Source organism: Dryobates pubescens, unplaced genomic scaffold, assembly GCF_014839835.1.
Source record: "Dryobates pubescens isolate bDryPub1 unplaced genomic scaffold, bDryPub1.pri scaffold_34C_arrow_ctg1, whole genome shotgun sequence".
Classification (NCBI taxonomy): Eukaryota; Metazoa; Chordata; class Aves; order Piciformes; family Picidae; genus Dryobates; species Dryobates pubescens.
In genome coordinates, this window is record NW_026530773.1 from 194804 (window position 1) to 219253 (window position 24450).

Sequence of the window (24450 nt, forward strand, 5' to 3'; positions counted from 1 at the left end):
GAGCACCAAAAGCTACCAGAGGAGTCATTAAAAAGGCTTCTGCTATTCCTCTGCTGCCCTATCGGGCCGGACTCCTTTGCTGGAGGGAGCTGCAGGCAAGAAGGCAGTGCTGCAGGAGACAGCTCTGGCCAGGAGCAGCTCTCTGCACAGCACAGCAGGGCTGAGGACACTGCCAGAGGATTTCTAGGAGATGAGGAAGGCAGAGAGAGCTTCAAGGTGTCCAGGACTGGGAGGGTGACTGAAAGCTGACTGGAGGAGAAGTCACTGCAGTCACTGACATGGTAAAGCTGTGGGTGCAGGACACTGCAGCTGTAGCTCCTGGAGGCATCTCCATCTCGGCAGCTGATGCTCAGCTGAAGGCTCCTGGAGTGTGCCCACAGAAGGAGGACCAAAGCCCTTCAGTTCCATCCTGTGAGCAGCAGTGAGCAGCGCTGGGTAAGGAGAAGGCTTCACCCCCATTCCCTCTGCCTTTCTCTCTTCCCTTCACTCTCTCTGCAGCACCGCAGGCCTGCTCCCTGTTTCTCCACCTTTCCATGGTTGTGGTGGTTTTAGGCAATGCCTTTAAAATTTAGTTACAGATTTTGAGCAGCAAAGTAGAAACAAAATAAATAGATCACTCTTGGGTGTGAAAAGGAAAAGAAAAGATTCTTCTAAACAAATTCATTGGATAAATATCTGGAATCAGAGGAGCTGTACCATAACAATCCTCTCTCTTCTCTTCTGATCTCAGCTGTTTTGCTTAGCTGGGGAGAGATCACCTGCTTTGGCTGGCCTTGGCTAACTCTAACCCACTGCTTTTTTTCTCTCTCCATTCCTCCTTCCTCTCTTGGAACAGGGTGCAGGGGTTATGGGCAGTGGAACTGCTTCCCTGGTCTCTGACCAGGGGGGGTTTGTGTTGTTTCTTAATTGCAAATACCTCTCTAATATTGTCACTCCTGGATGTTCTGTACCTGTTCATTGCATTCCATTGCAGAGTGCTGCTCTTGCTTGTCAATACAGCTTCATTTGAGTCTAACTGAGCTGCTCTGGCAAAGCTAAGGCTGGGGGAAATTTCAACCCACCACAATGGGACTCTTTCTTATTCTCTTGGATTGGGTTGTTGGTCACTTTCTGTTCTGACTCCAGAGCAATCTTCCTGGCAATTCTGGGTCCCTGCCGTGTTTGAAGCTGTGATGAACTCTGCCATGGGATGGTAGTGATGGGACTGAGCTGATCCATTCCTCATGCAGCTCAGGGACAGGGGTTACAATGAGGCTGAGAGAAGTGTTCCCGAACTTGCCACTGCCTTTCCCTCCTTGCACAGGTCTCCATGGCCAGAGGCAGCAGATGGCCAACAGCAGCTCCATCACCCACTTCCTCCTCCTGCCATTCCCAGGCACAAGGCAGCTGCAGCTCCTGCACTTCGGCCTCTTCCTGGCCATCTACCTGTCTGCCCTGCTGGGCAATGGCCTCATCATCACCACCATAGCCTGGGACCACCACCTCCACACCCCCATGTACTTCTTCCTCCTCAACCTCGCCCTCCTTGACATGGGAGCTATCTCCACCACTGTGCCCAAATCCATGTCCAATTCCCTGAGGGACACCAGGAACATCTCCTATGCAGGATGTGTTCTGCAGCTCTTCTTTTTCATATTCCTAATTCAGGCAGAGTATTTTCTCCTCACCACCATGTCCTACGATCGCTATGTTGCCATCTGCAGACCCCTGCACTATGAGACCCTCCTGGGCAGCAAAGTTTGTCTCCACCTGGCAGCAGCTGCCTGGGCCTGTGGCTTTCTCTATGCTCTGCTGCACACAGCCAATACATTTTCCCTGCCCCTCTGCCAGGGCAATGCTGTAGACCAGTTCTTCTGTGAAGTCCCCCAGATCCTCAAGCTCTCCTGCTCCACAACCTACCTCAGGGAACTTTGGCTTATTGTGGCCAGTGCCTGTTTAGTCTTTTTCTGCTTTATGTTCATTGTGGTGTCCTATGTGCACATCTTCAGGGCAGTGCTGAGGATCCCCTCTCAGCAGGGACGCCACAAAGCCTTTGCCACCTGCCTCCCTCACCTGGCTGTGGTCTCCTTGTTTATCACCACTGCCATCTTTGCCTACCTGAAGCCCTCCTCCTTCTCCTCCCCATCCCTGGACCTGGTGGTGTCAGTTCTGTACTCAGTGGTGCCTCCAGCAGTGAACCCTCTCATCTACAGCCTGAGGAACCAGGAGCTCAAGGCTGCCCTGAGCCAACTGATCCCTGGATGCTACCAGAAGCAATAAACTCTTTGTCTTCTCCTGCAGAGCAGTACTGATGTCACTCAGTGCAGGCCCAGCCTGGCTGCTGGAGTTCTGGCTGCTGCTGGGGCTGTTCCACTTGGGAGAATGTTTTTGCCACATGAATGTCTTTCTTCAGACCATTTCTGATTCAGTGTTGTCCTGTCTGGTGTGACCCAGAGGCTGCAGACATGAGGAGCTGTGCTCCATATGTATTCAACACAATAAAGGACCCTGCAGGGAGCTGTTTCTCTGAGTTCCTTCTTCCAAGGTTTCTGTGGAGCTGCAGGGCAGTGCCTGTGTGCAGAGGTGGAGGGGCACAGCATCAGTGCCAGGGAGCCCCAGAGCTTGGGCTGTCCTCAGCTGCTCTTTCTGCCCTTCCACCCTCTCCTGCTGAGCCTCTGTGCTGGTGCAAGGCCTGAGTGCTCTGGCAGCTTGGGCACTGTGCTGCTGTGTGGCAGTGCTGGGACTGCAGGCAGGGAGAGTCCAGGGCTGCTTGTGGGACAGAGCTGTGCTCCAGAGCAGCACTGCCATCAGAACAGGAGGTCTCCTCATGCCTTCATCCCCCAACCCCCTCCCATTTCAGACTACACCTACTCAGAGTCCATACTGGATACCCTGACCCCCTTCCAGTATAGACTCAGTCCAAACATGGTTCTTTTAATGCCTCCCAGTAGAGATGTGGCCTCATCCCATTACAAACTGGATCCTACTGTCCTCTAGCACTGCAGCCTGGGTCCCATCTCAGCACAGAATCTATCCCCTGGCTCCCTTCCCAGTACTGAATGCATCCATCCCAGTACAAACTGCACACCCTCATGCCCTCTCAGTACAGCCTGGGCCCTGTCCCAGTGCAAACAGAATCCCTTTCATCCCTGCAGGTACAGATTCGGCCTTGTTCCAATAAAATCTATATCCCCTTATGCACTGCCAGAACAGTCTGGGCCCTGCCCAGTGCAAGCTGCATTCCCTGACCACATTCTAGGACATTCGGAGCCCTGCACAGCACAATTTGGGATCCTTTTAACCCTTCCCAGGTGACCTGGTCACATCTCAGTACAAACTTCATGTACAGAACCTCTCCCAGCTCAGATGTGGTCTTATCCCAGGACAAACTGCATCTCTTTGCCATCTCCCATTCTGTTTCCTGTGCCAGTACAAAGTGCATCCCTTGGACCCCTTGCCAGTCCCAGCTGCACCCAGCACAGCACAAAGTGGATATCCTGATCCCAGGGCAGCTGTGGCCTGATCCTGGTCCAAATGGGATCCCATTGCCATCTCCCAGCACAGTCTGAGTCTGATCCCAGTACAAAGTGCATCTCCTGAAACCCTGTTTCCATCCCAGGACTGACCAGCACCCATCCCTGCAAACTGATCCCCTGATGCCATCCCAGTTCAGACTGGGGCCCCCTCCAGCTACAAATTGAACCTCTCTGAGCTCTCCCAGTACAGAATGGACCTTGGCCCAAAACAAGCTGAATCCCCTGGTCCCCTCCCAGAGCAGACATGGCCTCACCCCAGCACAATCTTATCAGAAGGCATGCATGGACTCCTTGTTGGTGGAGCAGGAATTGTTTATTGGCACACAACAAGCAGTTTATACAGGAAAAATCAAGCAGGCTAAGCAACTCCCTGACATTCTTGCACCACTGCTGCTCATTGAGTTTTCTCCTTTGATATGCAGCTGTCCATTGTTATCTTCATCCCAGATCAGGTTGAGCTTCTCCAGCATGGAGGCAAGTGTCCTCCTGTCTTGCACTTCAGGTTGTTTACCACGGTCAGCTCTTCTTTATCACCAGCCCATCTTTTCAGTATCAGCAGCCTGCTGTTCTTTCTTGTCCTGGAACCTTCCATAGACACTTTCTGCTTTCCTACAACTCCCTATTTTTAGAATAAAGAATAGAATAAACCAGGTTGGAAGAGACCTTCAAGATCATTGCGTCCAACCCATCAACCAATCCAACACCACCCAAACAACTAACCCACGGCACCAAGCACCCCATCAAGTCTTCTCCTGAAAACCTCCAGTGATGGCGACTCCACCACCTCCCCAGGCAGCCCATTCCAATGGGCAATCACTCTTTCTGTATAGAACTTTTTCCTAACATCTAGCCTGAACCTCCCCTGATGCAGCCTGAGACTGTGTCCTCTTGTTCTGGTGATGGCCACCTGGGAGAAGAGACCAACATCCGTCTGTCTACAACCTCCCTTCAGGTAGTTGTAGAGAGTAATAAGGTCACCCCTGAGTCTCCTCTTCTCCAGGCTAAGCAACCCCAGCTCCCTCAGCCTCTCCTCGTAGGGCTTATGTTCCAAACCCCTCACCAACTTTGTTGCTCTTCTCTGGACTCGTTCCAGCAAGTCAACATCCTTCCTAAACTGAGGGGCCCAGAACTGGACACAGGACTCAAGGTGCGGCCTAACCAGTGCAGTGTACAAGGGCAGAATGACCTCCCTGCTCCTGCTGGCCACACTGTTCCTGATGCAGGCCAGGATGCCATTGGCCCTCTTAGCTGCCTGGGCACACTGCAGGCTCATGTTCAGTCTACCGTCAACCAGCACCCCCAGGTCCCTTTCTGCCTGGCTGCTCTCCAGCCACTCTGACCCCAGCCTGTAGCTCTGCATGGGGTTGTTATGGCCAATGTGCAGAACCTGGCACTTGGATGTGTTCAATCTCATGCCGTTGGACTCTGCCCATCTGTCCAGCCTCAATGGCTCAATGTCCTCGTCCAGATCACACTGTATCACAGTATCACAGTAACTAAGGTTGAAAGAGACCCCAAGGATCATCAAGTCCAACCTGTTCCAACAGACCTCACAACTAGACCATGGCACCAAGTGCCACGTCCAATCTCCCCTTGAACACCTCCAGGGACGGCGACTCCACCACCTCCCTGGGCAGCACATTCCAATGACGAATGACTCGCTCAGTGAAGAACTTTTTCCTCACCTCGAGTCTAAACCTCCCCTGGCACAGCTTGAGACTGTGTCCCCTTGTTCTGGTGCTGGTTGCCTGGGAGAAGAGACCAACCCCCTCCTGTCTACAACCACCTTTCAGGTAGTTGTAGAGGGCAATGAGGTCACCTCTGATCCTTCTCTTCTCCAGGCTAAACAATCCCAGCTCCCTCAGCCTCTCCTCATAGGGCTTGTACTCAAGGCCTCTCACCAGCCTTGTTGCTCTTCTCTGGACACGTTCAAGTGTCTTGATGTCCTTCCTAAACTGAGGGGCCCAGAACTGGACACAGTACTCAAGGTGTGGCCTAACCAATGCAGAGTACAGGGGCACAATGACCTCCCTGCTCCTGCTGGCCACACTATTCCTAATACAGGCCAGAATGCCATTGGCCCTCTTGGCCACCTGGGCACACTGCTGGCTCATGTTTAGGCGGGTGTCAATCAGCACCCCCAGGTCCCTCTCTGTTTGGCAGCTCTCCAGCCACTCTGACCCCAGCCTGTAGCTCTGCATGGGGTTGCCGTGGCCAAAGTGCAGCACCCGGCACTTAGACTTATTAAATGCCATCCCATTGGACTCTGCCCATCTGTCCAGTCAGTCGAGGTCCCTCTGCAGAGCCTTTCCACCCTCTAACTGACTAACATCTGTTCCCAACTTGGTGTCATCTGCAAACTTGCTGATGACTGACTCAACCCCCTCATCCAGATCATCAATGAAGATGTTAAAGAGGATGGGGCCCAGCACCGATCCCTGGGGGACGCCACTGGTGACTGGCCGCCAGCTGGCTGTGGCTCCATTCACCACCACTCTCTGGGCTCAGCCTCCAGCCAGTTCCTAACCCAGCACAGAGTGTTGTGGCCCAAACCACGAGCTGACAGCTTAGCCAGCAGTTTACTGTGGGGGACGGTGTCAAAGGCCTTGCTGAAGTCCAGATAGACTACATCCACAGGCCTCCCCACATCCACCAGACGGGTCACCTGATCATAGAAGGAGATCAGGTTGGTCAGGCAGGACCTGCCCTTCCTAAATCCATATTGGCTGGACCTGAGCCCTTGGCCATCCTTCAGGTACGCAGTTATTGCCGCCAGGATAATCTGTTCCATCATTTTCCCTGGCACTGAGGTCAGGCTGACTGGTCTGGAGTTTCCAGGTTCCTCCATCTGTCCCTTCTTGTGGATGGGGACCACCTTGGCCAGTTTCCAGTCATCTGGGACCTCTCCAGTGAGCCAGGACTGGAGGAAAATGATGGAGAGCGGCTTGGCCAGCTCATCTGCCAGCTCTCTCAGCACCCTAGGATGGATCCCATCCGGTCCCATGGACTTGTGGGTGTCCAAGTGGCTCAGCAGGTCCCGGACTAATTCCTCATGGATTTCTGGGGCATTACACTGCTCCCCGACCCTATTACCCAGCTCAGGAGGCCACTCATCCTGGACTCCTACCTTGCTGTTAAACATCGAGGCAAAGAAGGCGTTCAGGACCTCAGCCTTTTCCTTGTCTTCGGTCACCGTGTTCCCCTCCAGGTCCAGTAAGGAGTGGAGGTTCTTCTTGCCCTTCTTTTTAGCGTTGATATATTTGAAAAATTGCTTTTTATTGTCTTTCACAGAGGGGTTCAGTTTCAGTTCCAACTGGGCCTTTGCCTCTCTAATTTTATTCCTACATAATCTAACCACTTCCTTGTACATACCTCAAGAAGCCTTCCCCTCCTTCCAAAGGTGATACAGCCTCTTTTTTTCCCTTAAATCCTCCAGGAGCTGCTTGTCCATCCAGGCCGGTCGCCTTCCCCGCCGGCTCATCTTTCGGCACATGGGGACCGCCAGTTCCTGTGCCTTCAAGAGCTCCTGTTTGAAGTAGGTCCAACTCTCCTGGACCCCTCGGTTCATGAGGGTTGGCACCCAGGGAACTTTACAAATAAGTTTCTTAAAGAGGCTGAAGTTTGCCCTCCGGAAGTCCAAGGTGAAGGTTCTGTTGGTACTCCTCCCTATCTCCCTGCATATTGAAAACTTCACTATCTCATGGTCACTGCACCCTAGGCAGCCTCCCACGGTCACATCTCCCACTAGCCCTTCCCTATTGGAGAGCAGCAAGTCAAGCAGAGCCTGTCCCCTGGTAGGCTCACTTAACAGCTGCGTCAGGAAGCAATCCTCTATCCGCTCCAGGAATCTTCTGGACTGCCTTCTCTCTGCTGAATTAAGTTCCCAGCAGATATCCGGCAGGTTGAAGTCCCCCACGAGGACAAGATCTGATGATCTTGAAACAGCCTCCAGTTGTTTATAGAATAATTCATCAGCCTCCTCATCCTGGTTGGGTGGTCTATAACAGACTCCAACCAGGATGTCAGATTTGTTGGGCTGCCCTCTGATTTTAACCCACAGGCTCTCAATTCCCTCATCTTCCACCTCGAGTTCTGAGGCAGAAAGTGTCTCCCTAATATACAAAGCCACCCCTCCTCCTCTCCTCCCTCACCTATCCCTCCTAAAGAGCCTGTAGCCCCCCAGTGGTGAGGTATAATAGCGACATCGTCTCCAGTATCCACAATCATTGAAAGTTGTATAGTTTGTCCACAAGAATGTCTGATAGTTACAATCTGTTCTAGTTTTCCCTTTTGGATTTCTAGGGCCAATGAGATATTAGGCATATCAGTGGATCCAAAGCCTTGTCCTCAAATCCTGTTAGAAGCCTTAGGCACTTAGGACTCAAATGGTATTAGCTGAGAAATTTCTGTCCCAACAGGAGTGCTAACAGGAGGGGTAATGGTTTAGAGCATAATTTTCATAGCCCAGTCATAATCAGAATCTATTGAACCAGGAATTATAAGGATGCCCTGTCTAGAAGTAGACGATCTGCCAGTTAACAGAGCACAGGGTCTGTGACCCAGAGGACCGTGCTGATTGGACTCAACAACAGCATTTTGTGGACTCAAGAATGACATCCACTGCTGTTGCCAGGTCCACTCTATGCTGCCAGAGGTGGCTGTGATGGGTGGGGCAGTCCAAGCACCCTGGTTTGGTGTCGTCGCGTGGGATGTACTTGCACTGCGGGAGCAGCTTCCCTGCCTACGACAACCTGGAGTAAAATGATTAGGTCTGTGACAGTAAGCACAGCACTTTCGAGTCTGTCCAGCAGTCAGGCAGTTTGATTTAAGGTATCTAGGTTTCCAGAAGTGTGATGATTTCCACCCAGGTTGTTTCCCTTGTGCGGTGGTCGTACTGGTGGTTTCACGACTGCTTCTATGGCTGTGGCTAGATATGTTGCTGTTTGTCGGTGCTTCATTTGTTCTGCTGCATCCAGCAGTCGTGAGGTAGTGGCACCTGTTGGTAAAATGCTGAGAACCTGTTCAGTTTTGTTGTTAGCATTGTCAAATGCCAGAACATCCAGCATTTTTACCATCATATCATGAGTCAAATCTGGACTAATATTGAATGCCGTATGTAAGGTATCGACAAAGGGACCAAATGGCTGTTAGACCCTGATGAGTAGTGAGAAGCGCAGGATCAGATTTATCATCCTGGATTCTCGACCACGCTTTGATCGCTAAATCCTGACTTAATTGTAAAGCCTCATCAGCAAGTTGCATTTGCTGATCTGATCTAGCAAAGGTCCTGCTCCAACGAGTTGGTCAGCAGTGGCACCATTTAAAAGGGTCTGCTGACTGCTGAGGCATGGCTTCCGCGGCATTGCAAACGATTTGCCATTTATCAAGAAGTTGTAAGGTCTGATGTGGTGTTATTTTCAACCTTCTGCTTTCTAACATGGGTTGAAGCTCAGAGAGTATTGTCTTAGGATCTAACTTTTTTCCTGCAATTAGAATATCATCCATATAATGATAGATGCAGAAGTCACGATGAGTCTGTCTAAATGGGGACAAAGCCCAAGCCACATACATTTGGCACAGGGTGGGAGAATTCTGCATGCCTTGAGGCAAGGTTACCCATTGATATCATTGGGTGGGGTCTGCCTTATTAATTGATGGCCCAGTAATCTGAATCATCCGGATGTCTTTCATGATACCTCTCCACTGATGCAGCACCGGATCAGTTCCCCGTCCTCCCACCTCCCAATCCCTTACACTATTGTCCCTTCAGAATTTGATTGTATTCCCTGTTGCAGTGATAGCATCTGCTGATAATGTCTGGGATTTAAGAGGCAGGGAGGGAAGCGGAGCCAGAGCTGCTGGGGCCAGCTGGGGCTGCTGGGGCCGCTGCCATGGCCACCGTCGGGGCTGCCGCTATGGGGATGGCTGCCGGCACCTCTGGGGCCGCTGCCATGGCTGCTGCCAGGGCTGCCTCCAGGGACACTGCCACCAGGGCCACTGCCATGGGGATGGCCACCGGGGCCACCAGGTTGGGGACCTCCAATTCGTGTAGAAGGAGGAATAGTGGGTAACTGAAATTGTGACGAGGATGCTGACGGAGCGGCAGACAATGTGTACGGAGAGGGGTGGGGGGGAGGTGGAGGGTGTGGAGCCTTCCAAATCTCCCTTTTTGATCTCGGTTAGAACCAACGCCGCAGCAGCTGAATTGAGAGTAGACTGCTCTGCTATTATAGATTGCAGTGTATGTGACAATGTGCCACAGGGTGCTATAGGGAAAAGCTCCTTTTGAGCCTTTAGACACCTCATCCCACAGCCGGGCTCCAATTTTGTCCCAGGCTTTGGAAGTAAAAGCTTCTTTTACTGTGGGGATAAGACCTTGATCCCGGGCCCAGGCTAAGAGCCCTTTTAAAATCCCAGAATCGTAAGTAATACCTCTCATGGAGAGGATGCTTTGGAGGACTTTTAGCACAGCCTCTTCTTTACTGAGTTGTACCCCCATTTCCTCCCTGTCCACTCACCAGATCCTGGTGAGATTCTCTTCCTTCTCTGAGCACACGCTGCTTATTTCTCCACCACCGGGTCAGTGCTGATCCAACCGGCTTTCCGTCCCCTCTCGGAGCGAACCTCTTATGCTGGGTTGAGCAGCATCGTAGTCTGAGGTTCCCATCCATGAGTTTGGGTACCAGTTGTTGAGTATGGAATCAATGTGGACGACCAATATGATCTAAGTATTGTTCAGATTAATTAAGGAACCTCTACAGCTCACAGAGCATAGTTGGCACAAGTTCATTGGCTCTCCACAACTGTCCACATGTCCTACTGTTATACACCATTGGTTAAGCTAATATCACATGAGGTTGTTGATCAATATATGCATACTCTTATTCCAAGATATCTCTCTGTTTTTATAGCTACCAGTGCCCTGCTTTAGTTACATGCTGCAGGCACAGCACTGTTTTGCTACACTGCTAGCTACTTCTGAGCTTATGCTGGGCATGGCCTACCACCATGTCAGGCTCTAAGCTTGTACTGCCAGATTGCTCACACTGCTTATTGCTACCATTGCCACGGTTTCTGGGACAGGCCTTGGACTATACTGGGATGGGATTGGGAGACCAGTTTGTACCTGGACAGGGCCCAGTCAGTACTGGGTTGGAGTCAGAATACACAGTTAAGGATGCAGTAGATACAGGGAAGGCACCAGGGAATCTACATTGTACTGGGATGGGACCCAGAGTATAGAGGGATGGAGCAAGATGATGCAGTTTGTGCTAGAATGAGGCCATGTCTGCTCTGGGAGGGGACCAGAGGATTCAGCTTGTTTTGGACCAAGGCCCAAAACTGTACTGGGAGAGCTCAGAGAGGTTCCATTTGTAGATGGAGGGGGCCCCAGTCTGAACTGGGATGGCATCAGGGGATAAGTTTGCAGGTGTTATAGATGACTCCAGGTAAAGGTTTCTGGTAACAATTTTATTGGCAATAGAAGAGCATAAAAAGGCAATAAAAGCCATTGGAATGGGCTGCCTGGGGAGGTGGTGGAGTCGCCATCACTGGAGGTTTTCAGGAGAAGACTTGATGGGGTGCTTGGTGCCGTGGGTTAGTTGTTTGGGTGGTGTTGGATTGGTTGATGGGTTGGACGCGATGATCTTGAAGGTCTCTTCCAACCTGGTGTATTCTATGTATGTATTCTATGTATTCTATGTATGTAGTCAATAAAAGCAAGCAAAGCAGCGAGCTGGGCTTGCGAGGGTACCAAACTTCACCCCCACAGCACTTTTACAATAGCTTGCTTTCTCTTATATAGCTACATCATCTACATAAAGGAACTTATGCTAATTAGAAGGCAGGTATATGATAACGAGTTCTCAGAATAGGTGGGCAAATCCCTGCTCATGAGGAAACCTGGAGGGGTTTCATTGATCCAAAGGGCCAAGCCCTGACCCCCAGCCCCTGGCAAGGCAGATCCTGTCCCTCACCTGTGGCTCAGGGCTCTACTGGGAGCAGTGGGGAGTGAAGGTGAGCAATGACTAGGATAGGATCATGATAGGTTTTGCTGTGGTTTGCTGCTGAAAAGGAATGAAATGTACCTTTAAAAATACTTTTTATCAGATGCTTTGTGCAATAAAAACCTCTCCAATTAGCTGCAGAAACCTTGGCAATAATTAGAGGTTCAGCAGTATTTAATGAGCCCCATGGAGTATTTGGGGCTGATTACATCATCCTTAGGTACTGCCAGGAGACTCTGCCAAGGTACTGCCAAGAAGCCTCTCAAGAAGTCCAAGGCAGAAGCAAACTCCAAAGTACCTTGAAGCACTGATTGGCCTCACTGAGGCTTGTTACTGACTAAGGCTCCCCAGGGACTCGTTAGAGCAGCTTGTTAGAGGCCAGGATTGCAGGGAGACAAAGGCAAAGTACAGGGCAGAAAAACTTGCCTTTGGTCTAGAAGCAGAAAGGCCAAGCCCTGACCACTGCCCTTGCAATAGAAGAACCTCCAAGCCAAGTTTCTCCTCCCAGGCCTTGGTGGCAGAGGCAGTTGCCAGAGCCAAAGGGCACAAAGACCTTGGTCCTGTTGGTCCTCTCAGCCTTGCCAGAGCCCTTGGCCATCCCTACTGCAGCCTACCATCGACCAGTACCCCCAGGTCCCTCTCTGCCTGGCTATTCTCCAGCCACTCTGCCCTTTTAATTAATCTTGACTGGGTTTTGTTTGTTTTTAATGTGAGCTATTTTTAAATTTTTAATTAATTTTTTGTTTCATTTTCTATCTTTTTTTTTAAATCTATTTTTAAGAAATTTGTTTTGTTTTCATTTTATTATACATTTTTAAATTTTTTTTTCCATTATTTTTACATGTTTGGTTTTTTAAAAATATTTTAATGTCCTTTTATTTTAATTTTTTGTAAATAGTTTTTTAATTTTTAAAAATTGCTTTAATTTATTTTTTCTCTTTTAAAAATTATTTTATTTTCTTTTTTGTAATCTTTTTTGAAATATTTTTAATTTTATCTTTTATTAAATTTTTAATTATCTTTTTTAAATTTTGATTTTATGAATTTTTAAAATATGTTTTTAATTGCTATATGTTCCTTCATATTCTTGAATCTTCTGCTGTTGTTTATTGCGATGATTGCAGTGAAAAAGGGTAGCAAAAAGAATAAAGCAGTAAAAGCATGCATTATTGTTCTAAGAAAACTACAAATCCAGAGAGAAAGTCCCCAATTACCAAGCAGTTTAAAAGATGAAGGAACATCATGAAGGGTTTTCACATGTGCATTGATTTGTAAAGGCTGTGGAACAATTGTTTGGGTCTGAATCCTCCGCCCTATATATTTCCAAGGTGGTACATTCTGAATTTTCTCAGGTGCTACACAAAACCCCACTTGAGTCACAGTGGATACAGCAAGGGCTACAGCTTTCTCCATGAGCTCAGGGCTTTGTGCTGCCACTAGGATGTCATCCATGTAATGATATATCAGAGCATCAGGAAATGCCTCTCAAACAGGACTAAGAATTTTTGCTACATACCACTGACAAATTGTAAGACTATTTTTCATTCCTTGTGGAAGCACAGCCCAATGGTATCTCTGCAAAGGTTGCTGCATGTTGATGTCTGGAACTGAAAAAGCAAATTTAAGAGCATCATTTAGATGTAAAGGAATGCTAAAGAAGCAATCTTTTAGGTCCATAACTGTTAAAGGCCAATATCGTGGTATCATTGTGGGTGAGGGTAGCCCTGGTTGGAGGCTCCCCATATCTTCCATAACATCATTAATCTTTCTGAGATCATGGAGCAAGCTCCACTTGCCTGTTTGGTTTTTGATGACCAAAATAGGAGAGTTCCATGGACTTGTGTAGGGTACAATATGCCCTTTTCCCAATTGCTCTATGACTAGTTCTTGGAGTGCACAAAGCTTTTCCAATGGTAGGGGCCATTGATCCACCCAGACAGGGGGATTTGTTTTCCATGTTAACTGAAGGGTGTTGCACACCGCAATGGCCCCCTCTAAAAATGGGTGTTCATGGTCACCCCCCATTGTGAAAGCACATCATGACCCCACAGCACCATAGGCACGGGCAAAACAAAAGGTTTCACAGAAGCTATATGTCCCTCTGTTCCCTGAATCTGAATGAAATTCAGGCTCTGATGACTTTCTCCAGCTCCCCCTATGCCTGCCAGCACCTGAGATGCACTAGCTACAGGCCAGCGGGGGGGCCATTTAGCTTTAGAAATCACTGTGACATCTGCTCCAGTATCAATAATACCACTAAGCACTGTTTTCTGCTGACCATACATCAGGACACATTGACAGATAGGATGTTTTTGAGAGATAGTCTGTACCCACAGAATCTGTGGATCCCCAGTAGACCTGAATCCGCCTTTATTTCTTAAAGGTCCCTCTGCAGGGGGACGTTCCGATCCCAAGGGAAGCAATAATAGCTGTGCAATATGACTTCCCTTCAGTACCGTGCAGGGAGGAAATGGAGTCCATGACATGATCTGAATTTATCTGTGCTGTCAGAGTTAACAACCCCAGGAAGCACACAAAGTCCTGATAGCGTTGTTGAGGATCTACCAATGCCTGAGGTTTTTGCTGGGAGAGGACCTGACACACCTGTTGGCAATAAATGCACTGTGATACCAAGTAAAGTTACTGTGTCGGAGGTTGCCAGGTCCAGTCCTGCGCTGCCTGCTGTTGCTGGGCGGTCAGAGACGTGTGTGCTGCCGGCATCTGGCTGGCCGGTGACGGCTGGATGATTTGTGTCTGTGCGCGGTGCCGTCCCGTGCTCTGCATCCGGTTTCCCTGTGCAGGCTGCCCTTGAGAATTATACTTAGATGGACATTGGTTAGCATAATGCCTCCCCTTATGGCACCTAGGGCAAATCCCGGGTGCCTTAGGTTTGGCTCCAGTATTAGCTACCAAACAATTCTTTCTGAGATGACCCACAGCCATAACAGACACCTGTATTCGTTGGACCATTCATAGCTGCAAGAGCTGCAGCCATAGCTTCATACTTCTGTTCCATTGTACCTATCCTTTTACATGCTTCAATCATTTCTAGCAAGGTGGGGTTTTGATTAGGCAAAGATTTTAACAGCTTCTTACAATCTGCATTTGCATTTTCCACAGCTAATTTCAGCAGGAATAGAATAGAGTAGAATAGAATAGAGTAGAGTAGAATAGAATAAGCCAGGTTGGAAGAGATCTTCAAGATCATCGCATCCAATCTATCATCCAACACCACCTAGTCAACTAAACCATGCAACCAAGCAACCCATCAAGTCTCCTCCTAACCACCTCCAAAGATGATGACTCCACCACCTCCCTGGGCAGCCCATTCTAACGGGCAATCACGCTCTCTATGAAGGATTTCTTCCTAACATCCAGTCTAAACCTCCCCTGGCACAGCTTGAGCCTGTGTCCTCTTGTTCTGGTGCTGCTTCCCTGGGAGAAGAGACCAGCCCCCACCTGTCTGCAATCTCCCTTCAGGTAGTTGTAGAGAACAAGAAGGTCTCCCCTGAGCCTCCTCTTCTCCAGGCTAAGCAACCCCAGCTCCCTCAGCCTCTCCTCATACGGCTTGTGTTCCAAACCCCTCACCAACTTCGTTGCCCTTCTCTGGACACCTCCAGCAAGTCAACATCTTTCCTAAACTGAGGGGACCAGAACTGGACACAGGACTCAAGGTGTGGCCTAACCAGTGCAGTGTACAGGGGCACAATGACCTCCCTGCTCCTGCTGGCCACGCTGTTCCTGATACAGGCCAGGATGCCATTGGCCCTCTTGGCTGCCTGGGCACACTGCAGGCTCAGTAATATTTCCCTTGCCTCCCCATTGTCAGTTTGGCCTTCTAAAACCACTTTCAGCCTGTCTATGAATTGCATATAAGGTTCCCGTGGTTAGCAACAGTTGTGCTAGAGATGTTAAGTCGTATGGTGTCATTACATGATTGTCGAGTATGGATGTTAAAAGATGAGCGAAATAAGGAGAAGAGAGCCCAAGCTCAGCAGCAGTACGACGGAGTTCTTTAATCACTGGGAAGGACAAAGCCTCCCATTGAGGGTTACCCGCTCTGCCCGCGTACAGTACAGGAGCCACGATTCTTGAGGCAACCTCAGTGTCTCCATCCCGCACAGCTTGGTGCTTAATAGAAGCCCACACACTGTGAGGATCCCGGGGATAAAGGTCTGGTTCCTGTTCAGGATCGACAGGACCTGGATCTAGGTGGTCGTCCTCGGGGGGGTATTCTGCTGCGTATGTACCCAAAGTCTCAGTCCGCAGCTTTGGCTTCGGTGGCAGCTTAGAGGGTAACGGAGGAGGAGTCTGAGCTCCCTCAATACTCTGTTCCGAGTTCCCTTCTTGCCCTTTAAGCATCTCAAATATAATCCGCCACCCCGGGAGCATACGCTGCGCCTCAACATTCCCTGTGGCAGCAGCATCCCATGACTTCACCCCCACTTGATCCCAGATTTCACTCGTAAACATGCTGCTGTGTCCAGTTTGGGCCTCCATCCAAGAGAGATGTGGAGGTGCTGGAGCCAGGGCAGAGGAGGGCAAGGAGCTGGGGAAGGGCCTGGAGACTAAATCTGATGAAGAGCAGCTGAAGGAGTTTGGAGAAGAGGAGGCTGAGGGGAGAATTTATGGCTCTCTACAACTATCAGATGGGAGATTGTGGAGAGGCTGCTGCTGGTCTCTTCTCACAGGTCATTAGTGACAGAACAAGAGGGAATGGCCTCAAGCTAGGACTGGGTAGGTTTAGACTGGACAGTAGGAGATAAAATTTTCCAGCAAGAGTGGCGAGGGAGTGAAATGTGCTGCCCAGGGAGGTGGTGGAGTCACCAGCCCTGAATGGTTTAAAGATCATTCAGGTGTGGTTCTTGGGGGTATTGTTTAGGGGTGACCCTTGCATAGCAGAATTATTGGTTGGACTTGATGATCCTGAGGATCTTTTCCAACCTGAATGTTTCTGTGTTTCTGTGAGAGATTGAGAGCCCTGGGGCTGTTTAGTCTGGAGAGGAGAAGCCTAAGTAGGGATCAGATCAATGTCTATCAGTATCAGAGGGGGGTGTCAGAGGAAGGTGCCAGGCTCTTGGCAGTGGTGCCCAGTGCCAGGACAAGGAGCAATGGGTGCAAGATGGAACACAGGAGGTTCCACCTCACCATAAAGAGACTCTCCTGTGCTGTGAGGGTGCTGGAGCCCTGGAGCAGGCTGCCAGAGAGGTTGTGGAGTCTCCTTCTCTGGAGGTTTTCAAACCTGCCTGGATGTATTCCTCCATCACCAGCCCTGCGTGATCCTGCTCTGGCAGTGGGGTTGGACTGGATGGTCCCTGGAGGTGCCCCAAGGATCAGAGCTGGGCCCCATGCTCTTTAACATCTTTATTGATGATCTGGATGAGGGCATTGAGTCCATCATCAGTAAATTTGCTGATGATACCAAGCTGGGGGCAGGAGTTGATCTGCTGGAGGGTAGAGAGGCTCTGCAGAGGGACCACAACAACCCCATGCAGAGTTACAAGCTGGGGTCAGAGTGGCTGGAGAGCAGCCAGGTGGAAAGGCACCTGGGGGTGCTGGTTGACGGTAGACTGAACATGAGCCTGCAGTGTGCCCAGGCAGCCAAGAGGGCCAATGGCATCCTGGCCTGCATCAGGAACAGTGTGGCCAGCAGGAGCAGGGAGGTCATTCTGCCCCTGTACACTGCACTGGTTAGGCCACACCTCAAGTACTGTGTCCAGTTCAGGGTCCTCAGTTTAGGAAGGATGTTGACTTGCTGGAAGGTGTCCAGAGAAGGGCAACAAGGTTGGTGAGGGGCTTGGAGCACAAGCCCTATGAGGAGAGACTGAGGGAACTGGGGTTGCTTAGCCTGGAGGAGACTCAGGGGTGACCTTCTTGCTCTCTACAACTACCTGAAGGGGGGTTGTAGTGAGGCGGAGGTTGGTCTCTTCTCCCAGGCAACCAGTACCAGAACAAGAGGGCACAGTCTCAGGCTGTGCCAGGGGAGGTTTAGACTGGAAGTTAGGAGGAAGTTTTACACAGAGAGAGTGACTGCCCACTGGAATGGGCTGTCTGAGGAGGTGGTGGGGTCGCCGTCGCTGGGGGTGTTCAGGGCGAGGCTTGACAGGATGCTTGGTTGCATGGTTTAGTTGATTGGGTGGTGTTCGATGATAGGATGGATGTGATGATCCTGAAGGTCTCTTCCAACCTGGTCTATTCTATTCTATTCTATTCTATTCTATTCTATTCTATTCTATTCTATTCTATTCTATTCTAGCTACCCAGCCTCCCTCCCCCACCCCCCCTTTTCTGGTATGACTCTAGTCTACCAAAGCTCTGCTCTGTTTTAAAGCAACAGTGCTAATTTCATCATTTCTGATTGTAATGTCTCTCAGAGATTTGTTATTTAGAGTTTTGCTAAGTTTTCCTAGTAAGCATAATGAATAGTAAGCATTTCGTATTTACAGGTACTTAGTACATAGTAATTGTAGTAAGGTATAAGCAGTTAGTAATGAGTTCAACTTGTAAGCTTTTCTTTTGGTTTGAACCTTCTTGGTTGTGTGCCTCGGCATTGCAAAGGAGCTCCAGGTAATGTAGTTAAGGTTTGTAGTAAACAGGTATTAATTTTTAAAAGTATTCCTTAGATAATGTAACATCTTTCTATTTCCTTCTTAAACATTGACCAGAAAAAAAAGCAACCAAAAACCAAAAACATTTTTAAAAAGTAAATAAGTGAAATAAAAACAATTAAAAAAGAAATATAAATTTTTTTTAAATTAAAAAAACATAAAATAATAATAAGAAATTAAATTCAAATAAACACTAAAAAAACAATTAAAAAATAAAATTATAGATCACAAATACATATAATGGAAAAAGAAATTAAAGAAATACATTAAAAAGGTATAAAAAATAAAATATAAAACAAAAAAATATAAAATATAAAAAATAAAATTAAATTGAAATAATTTTTAAAAATTAACAATGAAAAGAAAATAAAAATAAATAATAAAATAGAATTATAAAAAATAAATAAAAAATTAAAAATTAAACTAAAAATCAATTACAAATAAAGAAAAAATAAAACAAAAAATTTTAAAAATTTTAAATGAAAAAATTTTAGACAATAATTAAAAATTAGATTAAAAGAGAAAATTTGAAAAAATATTAGAAATAAAAATAGATAAACAATAAAAAGTAATTTTAAAATAAAATTTACAAATAATGTCAAAAATGAAAAAGCAAAAACTTTTTTAAAATAAAACAAATTAAAAATAATTTCAAAATACAATGAAAAAATATTTTTAAAATTGGAAAAAAATAATTAAAAATAAAAATAACTTTTAAATTAATAAAAATTAAATTATATTAAAATAAAAATAATAAAATATAAAATTATAGATTACAAATATTTTGAAAATATTTTTTAAAAATTAAATTGAAAATTTTAAAAATTAAATTTGAAAAATAGAAAAAATAAATAAAATAACTGTATTGGGTTGAACTGAGCTGGAGTTAATTCTCCTCGCAGTATTGTTCTAGTGCTGTGGTGTTTTGTTTCTTTTTTCAGCAGTAGTTGATAACACAGCAGTGTTTTGGCTACAGCTATATCCCGTATTCAAGCTGTGTCCTTTCAACATTTCCCTGCCCCAGGAGTACATTGAGGGGTGGGCAAAATCTTGGGAGGGGATACAGCTGAGCCAGCTGACTCAGACTGGCCAAAGAGGTATTCCATACCATATGACGTCAGCTCAGGTATAAGTAGGAAGTGAAAGAAGGAAGTGTGGGGATTCGTCTACGGCGTTTATCCTCCCGAGGAACCATCAAGCTTAGAGAGCCCTGCTTCCCGAGACCGATCACCGTCCTGCCGATGGGAAGTAGAGACTAACATCTCTCTCTCTCTGCTTTCTTTGCTTCCGCGCGGTCTATTGCTATTTGCTCATTAGTGTTATTAAATGGCTCTTATCTTATCCCCGGCTTCTGTTATATTTTCTTTCCCTTCTTCCCCTCTTCACTTAAGAGGGGGAGTGATAGAGCGGCTTGGTGGGTATCTGGCCTCCAGGCCAGGGCCAAACCACCACAATAACAAAAAAAAGAAAAAATAAATCAAATAAATTAGATTGAAAAATACCCCCCAAAATTAAAACCAGATTAAATAATTGCAAATTTAATTAAAATATAAAAAATAAAAAGTAAAACCACAAAGTAAAATAATAATATAAAAATATTAATTAAAAAAAAATTTAAAAAATTAAAAAGAGGATATAGATTTTATAGCTAATGTTTTTTAGTGATGCCAGGAAGAAATAACTCCCCCACGTCAACTGCAATCATCGCAATAAACAACAGAAGAAGAATCAAGAATATGAAAGAACAGCATTGCCCATGCAGTCGAACATCCATCACAGCAACTGTTATGATAATCTGAGATCAAAAGCATCACTCAGAAGAATGTACCAAAAACCCCATCTGAACTGGGACTGAATATCATGATTGTTTGATTGTTGTGTGAGTAGAGAAAATGTTCATATGGATTTATATGTTACTTCACCAGTTTGCCATAATTTGACATAGTTAAAGGGAAAGTCAAAATTAATTCTAGTACAACATACATTTTCATTTTAGGTTAAAAACAAACTAACAAACAGAAACCAAACAATAACCAAACAAAACCCAAACAAAATCAATAAAAAACAAACAAAAAAGGGGGGAATTTAGGTATGTCACATAAAAAGAGAATGGTTAAAGCATATTGTGTTCTCAAATTGTTATTTTCTATGCACCTTTCCTCAGCAAAAACAAAGCATCAAAAGATCAGTACCATTAGGATGAGCAAAACCACATTATTATGTTCATTTTATATTGGGCAAAGCAATGAAGCTTCTTTGCTCTTGCTGTTTGCCTGCAAGTTTTCTGTCTGTGAAGCTAGAGCCTGGCCAGATCTACCTTTACAGATCAAAGAAATCTTGCTACCATTAAACAATTCATGATTTTTGACCATCCTAGAGAAAATAAAGATGCAACATAACCCTAAATTGGATTGTAAAAGACAGTGCTGAGGATTACATTTGTGTCTTAATCTCTGTGTGCAATGTGCTCAGGCATAATCAAGTCTTCTCTGTCAACAAGAGGAGTGAAATGTAAAGATTGGAACTATTAAGACCTAAGTTCTTCTTTACAAGGTTTGTTATCTTTACCATGTATTATGCCAGCTCTGTTAGAACGTTGTAACTAGTTCAACTTAAGCTTTGTGCCTTGTACGGGTTACATCAGACTGTCAGACATGCTGTGCTACAGAACTTTTGCTTTTGCTATACAGCTTAGCTTTACCTTGCTTGCTTCTGTGTATGCAAAGAGTATCTTGTATGGGATGAGAACAACTCCCATGACCAGATTGCTCAAAAAAACAAAAAGGGGGACTTGTGGCAATGCCAGCGATGAGCAGTGTGAGCAATCTGGCAGTATAGGCTTAGAGCCTGACATGGTGGTAGGCCATGCTCAGCATAAGTGCAGAAGAGCCTAGCAGTGTAGCAAAACAGTGCTGTGCCTGCAGCATGTAACTAAAGCAGGGCACTGGTAGCTCTAAACACAGAGAGTTATCTGGGAATAACAGGACACACACCAGCATCAACAGCCTCGTGTGGTATTAGTAGTGTGACCAATAATCTATAACAGTACAATGTGTGGTCACTTGTGGGGAACCAATGAAGCTATGCCAATGATGCTCTCCCAGTCTATATAAGCTAGAGAAGTTCCCTTAATAAACAAACAATTCTAGATCACATTGGTCATCCGTATTGACTCCATGCTCCATTGCAAACAGCCAACTATTAAATATTAATAACAGCCATAACAGGATTCCTTGCCAGTACAGATTGTGCCCACTCCCAGGAAAGGCTACAACACCTGAAGCCTTCCAACCACTCATCTGGGTCTCTTTCCCATACAACCTCTATCCCCTTTGCCACTCCCTGACAGACTGGGCTGCACCCCAGTACAAACTCTCTGCCTGTTCTTTGGAGCTGGAAGTTCTGGTGTGTCCCATCCCCAGTCAGAATGGCACCACAGCGTCTGGGAGGAACCATTCCAAATACCCTGGGATGGAGCAGACCCTGCACGCAGGGAAGAAGGCCAACTGCAGCTGGGCTGTGGCAGAAGTGTGGCCACCCAGACACAGATATTGTCCTCCCCCAGACTCAGCACTGCTGTGGCCACATCTGGATGCTTGGTGTCTAGGTGTGGGGTTCTGCAGTCTGACAGAGAAGGGAGGAACTTCAGAGACTGCAGAGGAGATCTGCCAGGATGGAGGTTGACATCTCTGCGGAGAATCTGAGGGACCTGGGCTGCTTCAGCCTGCTGAGGCTCAGGGCACTGCCAGAGCAGTGTGCACATGGCTGAAGGGTGGTTTCAGAGAGGATGGAGCTCTTCTGGGGAGTGGGGAGAGACCAAAAGCTTCACACAGTGCAGCTTGAAAGGTTCAGAGTGGATGGAGCCCTTCTGGGAAGTGGGAAGAGACCAAAACGTCCACAAAGTGCATCTCAGAAGGTTCAGAGTGGAGATGAGGACAAAGAAATATCCCTCAAGGGGCTGCTATACATGAGGCCATCCAGAGGTGTCAGAAAATGGCAGGGAGAGCTGAGACAGCTCAGGGAAGGGATGGAAATGGCAGAGGGAGACCTGGGTGGGGAAGCAAGATTGGTGTCGGCAGCCTGAAGGGAAAGAGCTGCAGGCATGGGACTGTAGGAGAGGCTGCAGTAGGGATGGCCAAGGGCTCTGGCAAGCCCGAGAGGCCCAACAGGACCAAGGTCTTTGTCCCCTCGGCTCTGGCAGTTGCCTCTGCCACCAAGGCCTATGAGGAGAAACTTTGCTTTGAGGCTTTGAGATTCTTCTGTTCCAAAGGCACTGGTCAGGGCTTGGCCTTTCTGATTCCTAGACTGTAAGAGTCTACTCCTGATGTGACTCAACAAAGATAAAATCACTTGCTGCTTGCCCAGACAGTACCAATCCTGGATGCAAATCACCTTACGATTGCATCGTGATAACACTGGACTGCAGCTGGCCTATAACAATGACCCAAGGACCCAGCCATCACAAGACCATTCCTAGCTATCAGATACCCCCAGGAAGGGAAGGTGATGAGTCAATGGACTCTCCACTTGTCTCCTGATGTGTGATAAGTGGGTAGGCAGGGAGATGGAGAGGAAGGAGGTGGAGGCCCCCCCCCTCCATCCAGACCACTGTCCAAACTCACATGAATACACAAAAAGACTTCCTGGGGAACGATATCTGGATACTTATGATTTCCTGGCTCCTGAATTCCTGAGGGACAATGCTTGGACACATACCTAAGGACTAAAAACTGTATAAAAGACTTGACCACTACTGGCTCAGTGGGAAGAAAACCGCAATGGAGGGAAGAAAAACGCAGAGAGAAAAACGCTGAAGGAGGACCATGCCGCTGAGAAGGAAGGAAGCAGACTGAACCCTCTCTCCGTGTCCTAAGTCCCGCTTGCTGCTACTCATGGAGCTGACCCACGCTGCCCAGAGGGACCTCATCTATTCTCCAGCCAAAGCCTCAGCACCCTTTCTCTACAAACCCAGCATCTTTCCTCCACAGACTCAAACTGTCTTGGGGGGGGGGGGGGTGGTGTGAGGGGTGTGGTAATATGATTCCTTTCCTCTTCTCTCTCTCTCTTCTCTCTCTCCCTCTCTATCTTCTCCCTCTCCCCTTCTTATTTCCATTTTCTCTATGTAATAAATAGTCTAGCTGTTGATATTTTGGCCTCGCTTGTGCCTATTAATTTCACAACACGGGAATATTCAAAAGAACTAGTCTCTTTCCCTCTCCAGACTGAGACATAGACCTAAGGCAAGTTTTTCTCCCCTGTACTTTGCCTTTGTCTCCCTGCAAACCTGGCCTCTAACAAGCTGCTCTAACGAGTCCCTGGGGAGCCTTTGTCAGTAACAAGCCTCAGTGAGGCCAATCAGTGCTTCAAGGCACTTTGGAGTTTGCTTCTGACTTGGACTTCTTGAGAGGCTTCTTGGCAGCACCTTGGCAGAGTCTCCTGGCAGTACCTAAGGATGATGTAATCAGCCCCAAATACTCCATGGGGCTCATTAAATACTGCTGAACCTCTCATTATTGCCAAGGTTTCTGCAGTTAATTGGAGAGGTTTTTACTGCACAAAGTATCTGATCAAAAGTATTTTTAAAGGTACATTTCATTCCTTTTCAGCAGCAAACCACAGCAAAACCTATCATGATCCTATCCTGGTCATTGCTCACCTTCACTCCCCACTGCTCCCAGCAGAGCCCTGAGCCACAGGTGAGGGACAGGATCTGCCTTGCCAGGGGCTGGGGCTCAGGGCTTGGCCCTTTGCATCAATGAAACCCCTCCAGGTTTCCCCAGCAGCAGAGCCACCTTGAGCTGCTTGTCCTGACCTGTCAGCACTGCCTCAGTTCTCTGCTCTCACCACAGCCTGGAGATGCTTCAGTGCCTCCTGTGATGTTTCCCTTGCATCCACTGTCTCCTTCTGCTCTAACCAGACCCTGGGGACACTTTCCCAGTATGCTTCACTGGGACCCATTAAGAGTAGAAGAAACTTCAGAGTTTGAATCTGACTTTGTCTTCTGGAGAGGTTTCATCAGCTTCCTCTGAATCTCTGAGGTTTACAGGGCACCAAAAGATACCAGAGGAGTTATTAAAAAGGCTTCGGCTGTTCCTCTGCTGCCCTATTGGGCTGGACTCTGCTGGAGGGAGCTGCTGGCAAGCAGGCAGCGCTTCAGGAGACAGCTCTGGCCAGGAGCAGCTCCTCTGCACAGCACAGCAGGGCTGAGGACACTGCCAGAGGATTTCAAGGAGATGAGGAAGGCAGAGAGAGCTTGAAGCTGTCCAGGACTGAGAGGGCGACTGAGAGCTCACTGGAGGAGAAGTCACTGCAGTCACTGAC

At 47.5% G+C, this 24450-nt stretch overlaps 1 protein-coding gene across 1 annotated transcript; it reads left to right on the forward strand.

Moving 5' to 3' along the window:
* Positions 1-1707: 1707 nt before the first annotated feature.
* On the forward strand, positions 1708-15955 carry LOC128899738 (olfactory receptor 14A16-like; the record flags this gene model as incomplete). The annotated part of the gene is made up of 2 exons (XM_054179421.1): positions 1708-2169; positions 15881-15955. Coding segments are annotated over 2 exons (537 nt in total), but the record flags the coding sequence as incomplete, so codon positions are not given.
* Between the last annotated feature and the right edge of the window lie 8495 nt (positions 15956-24450).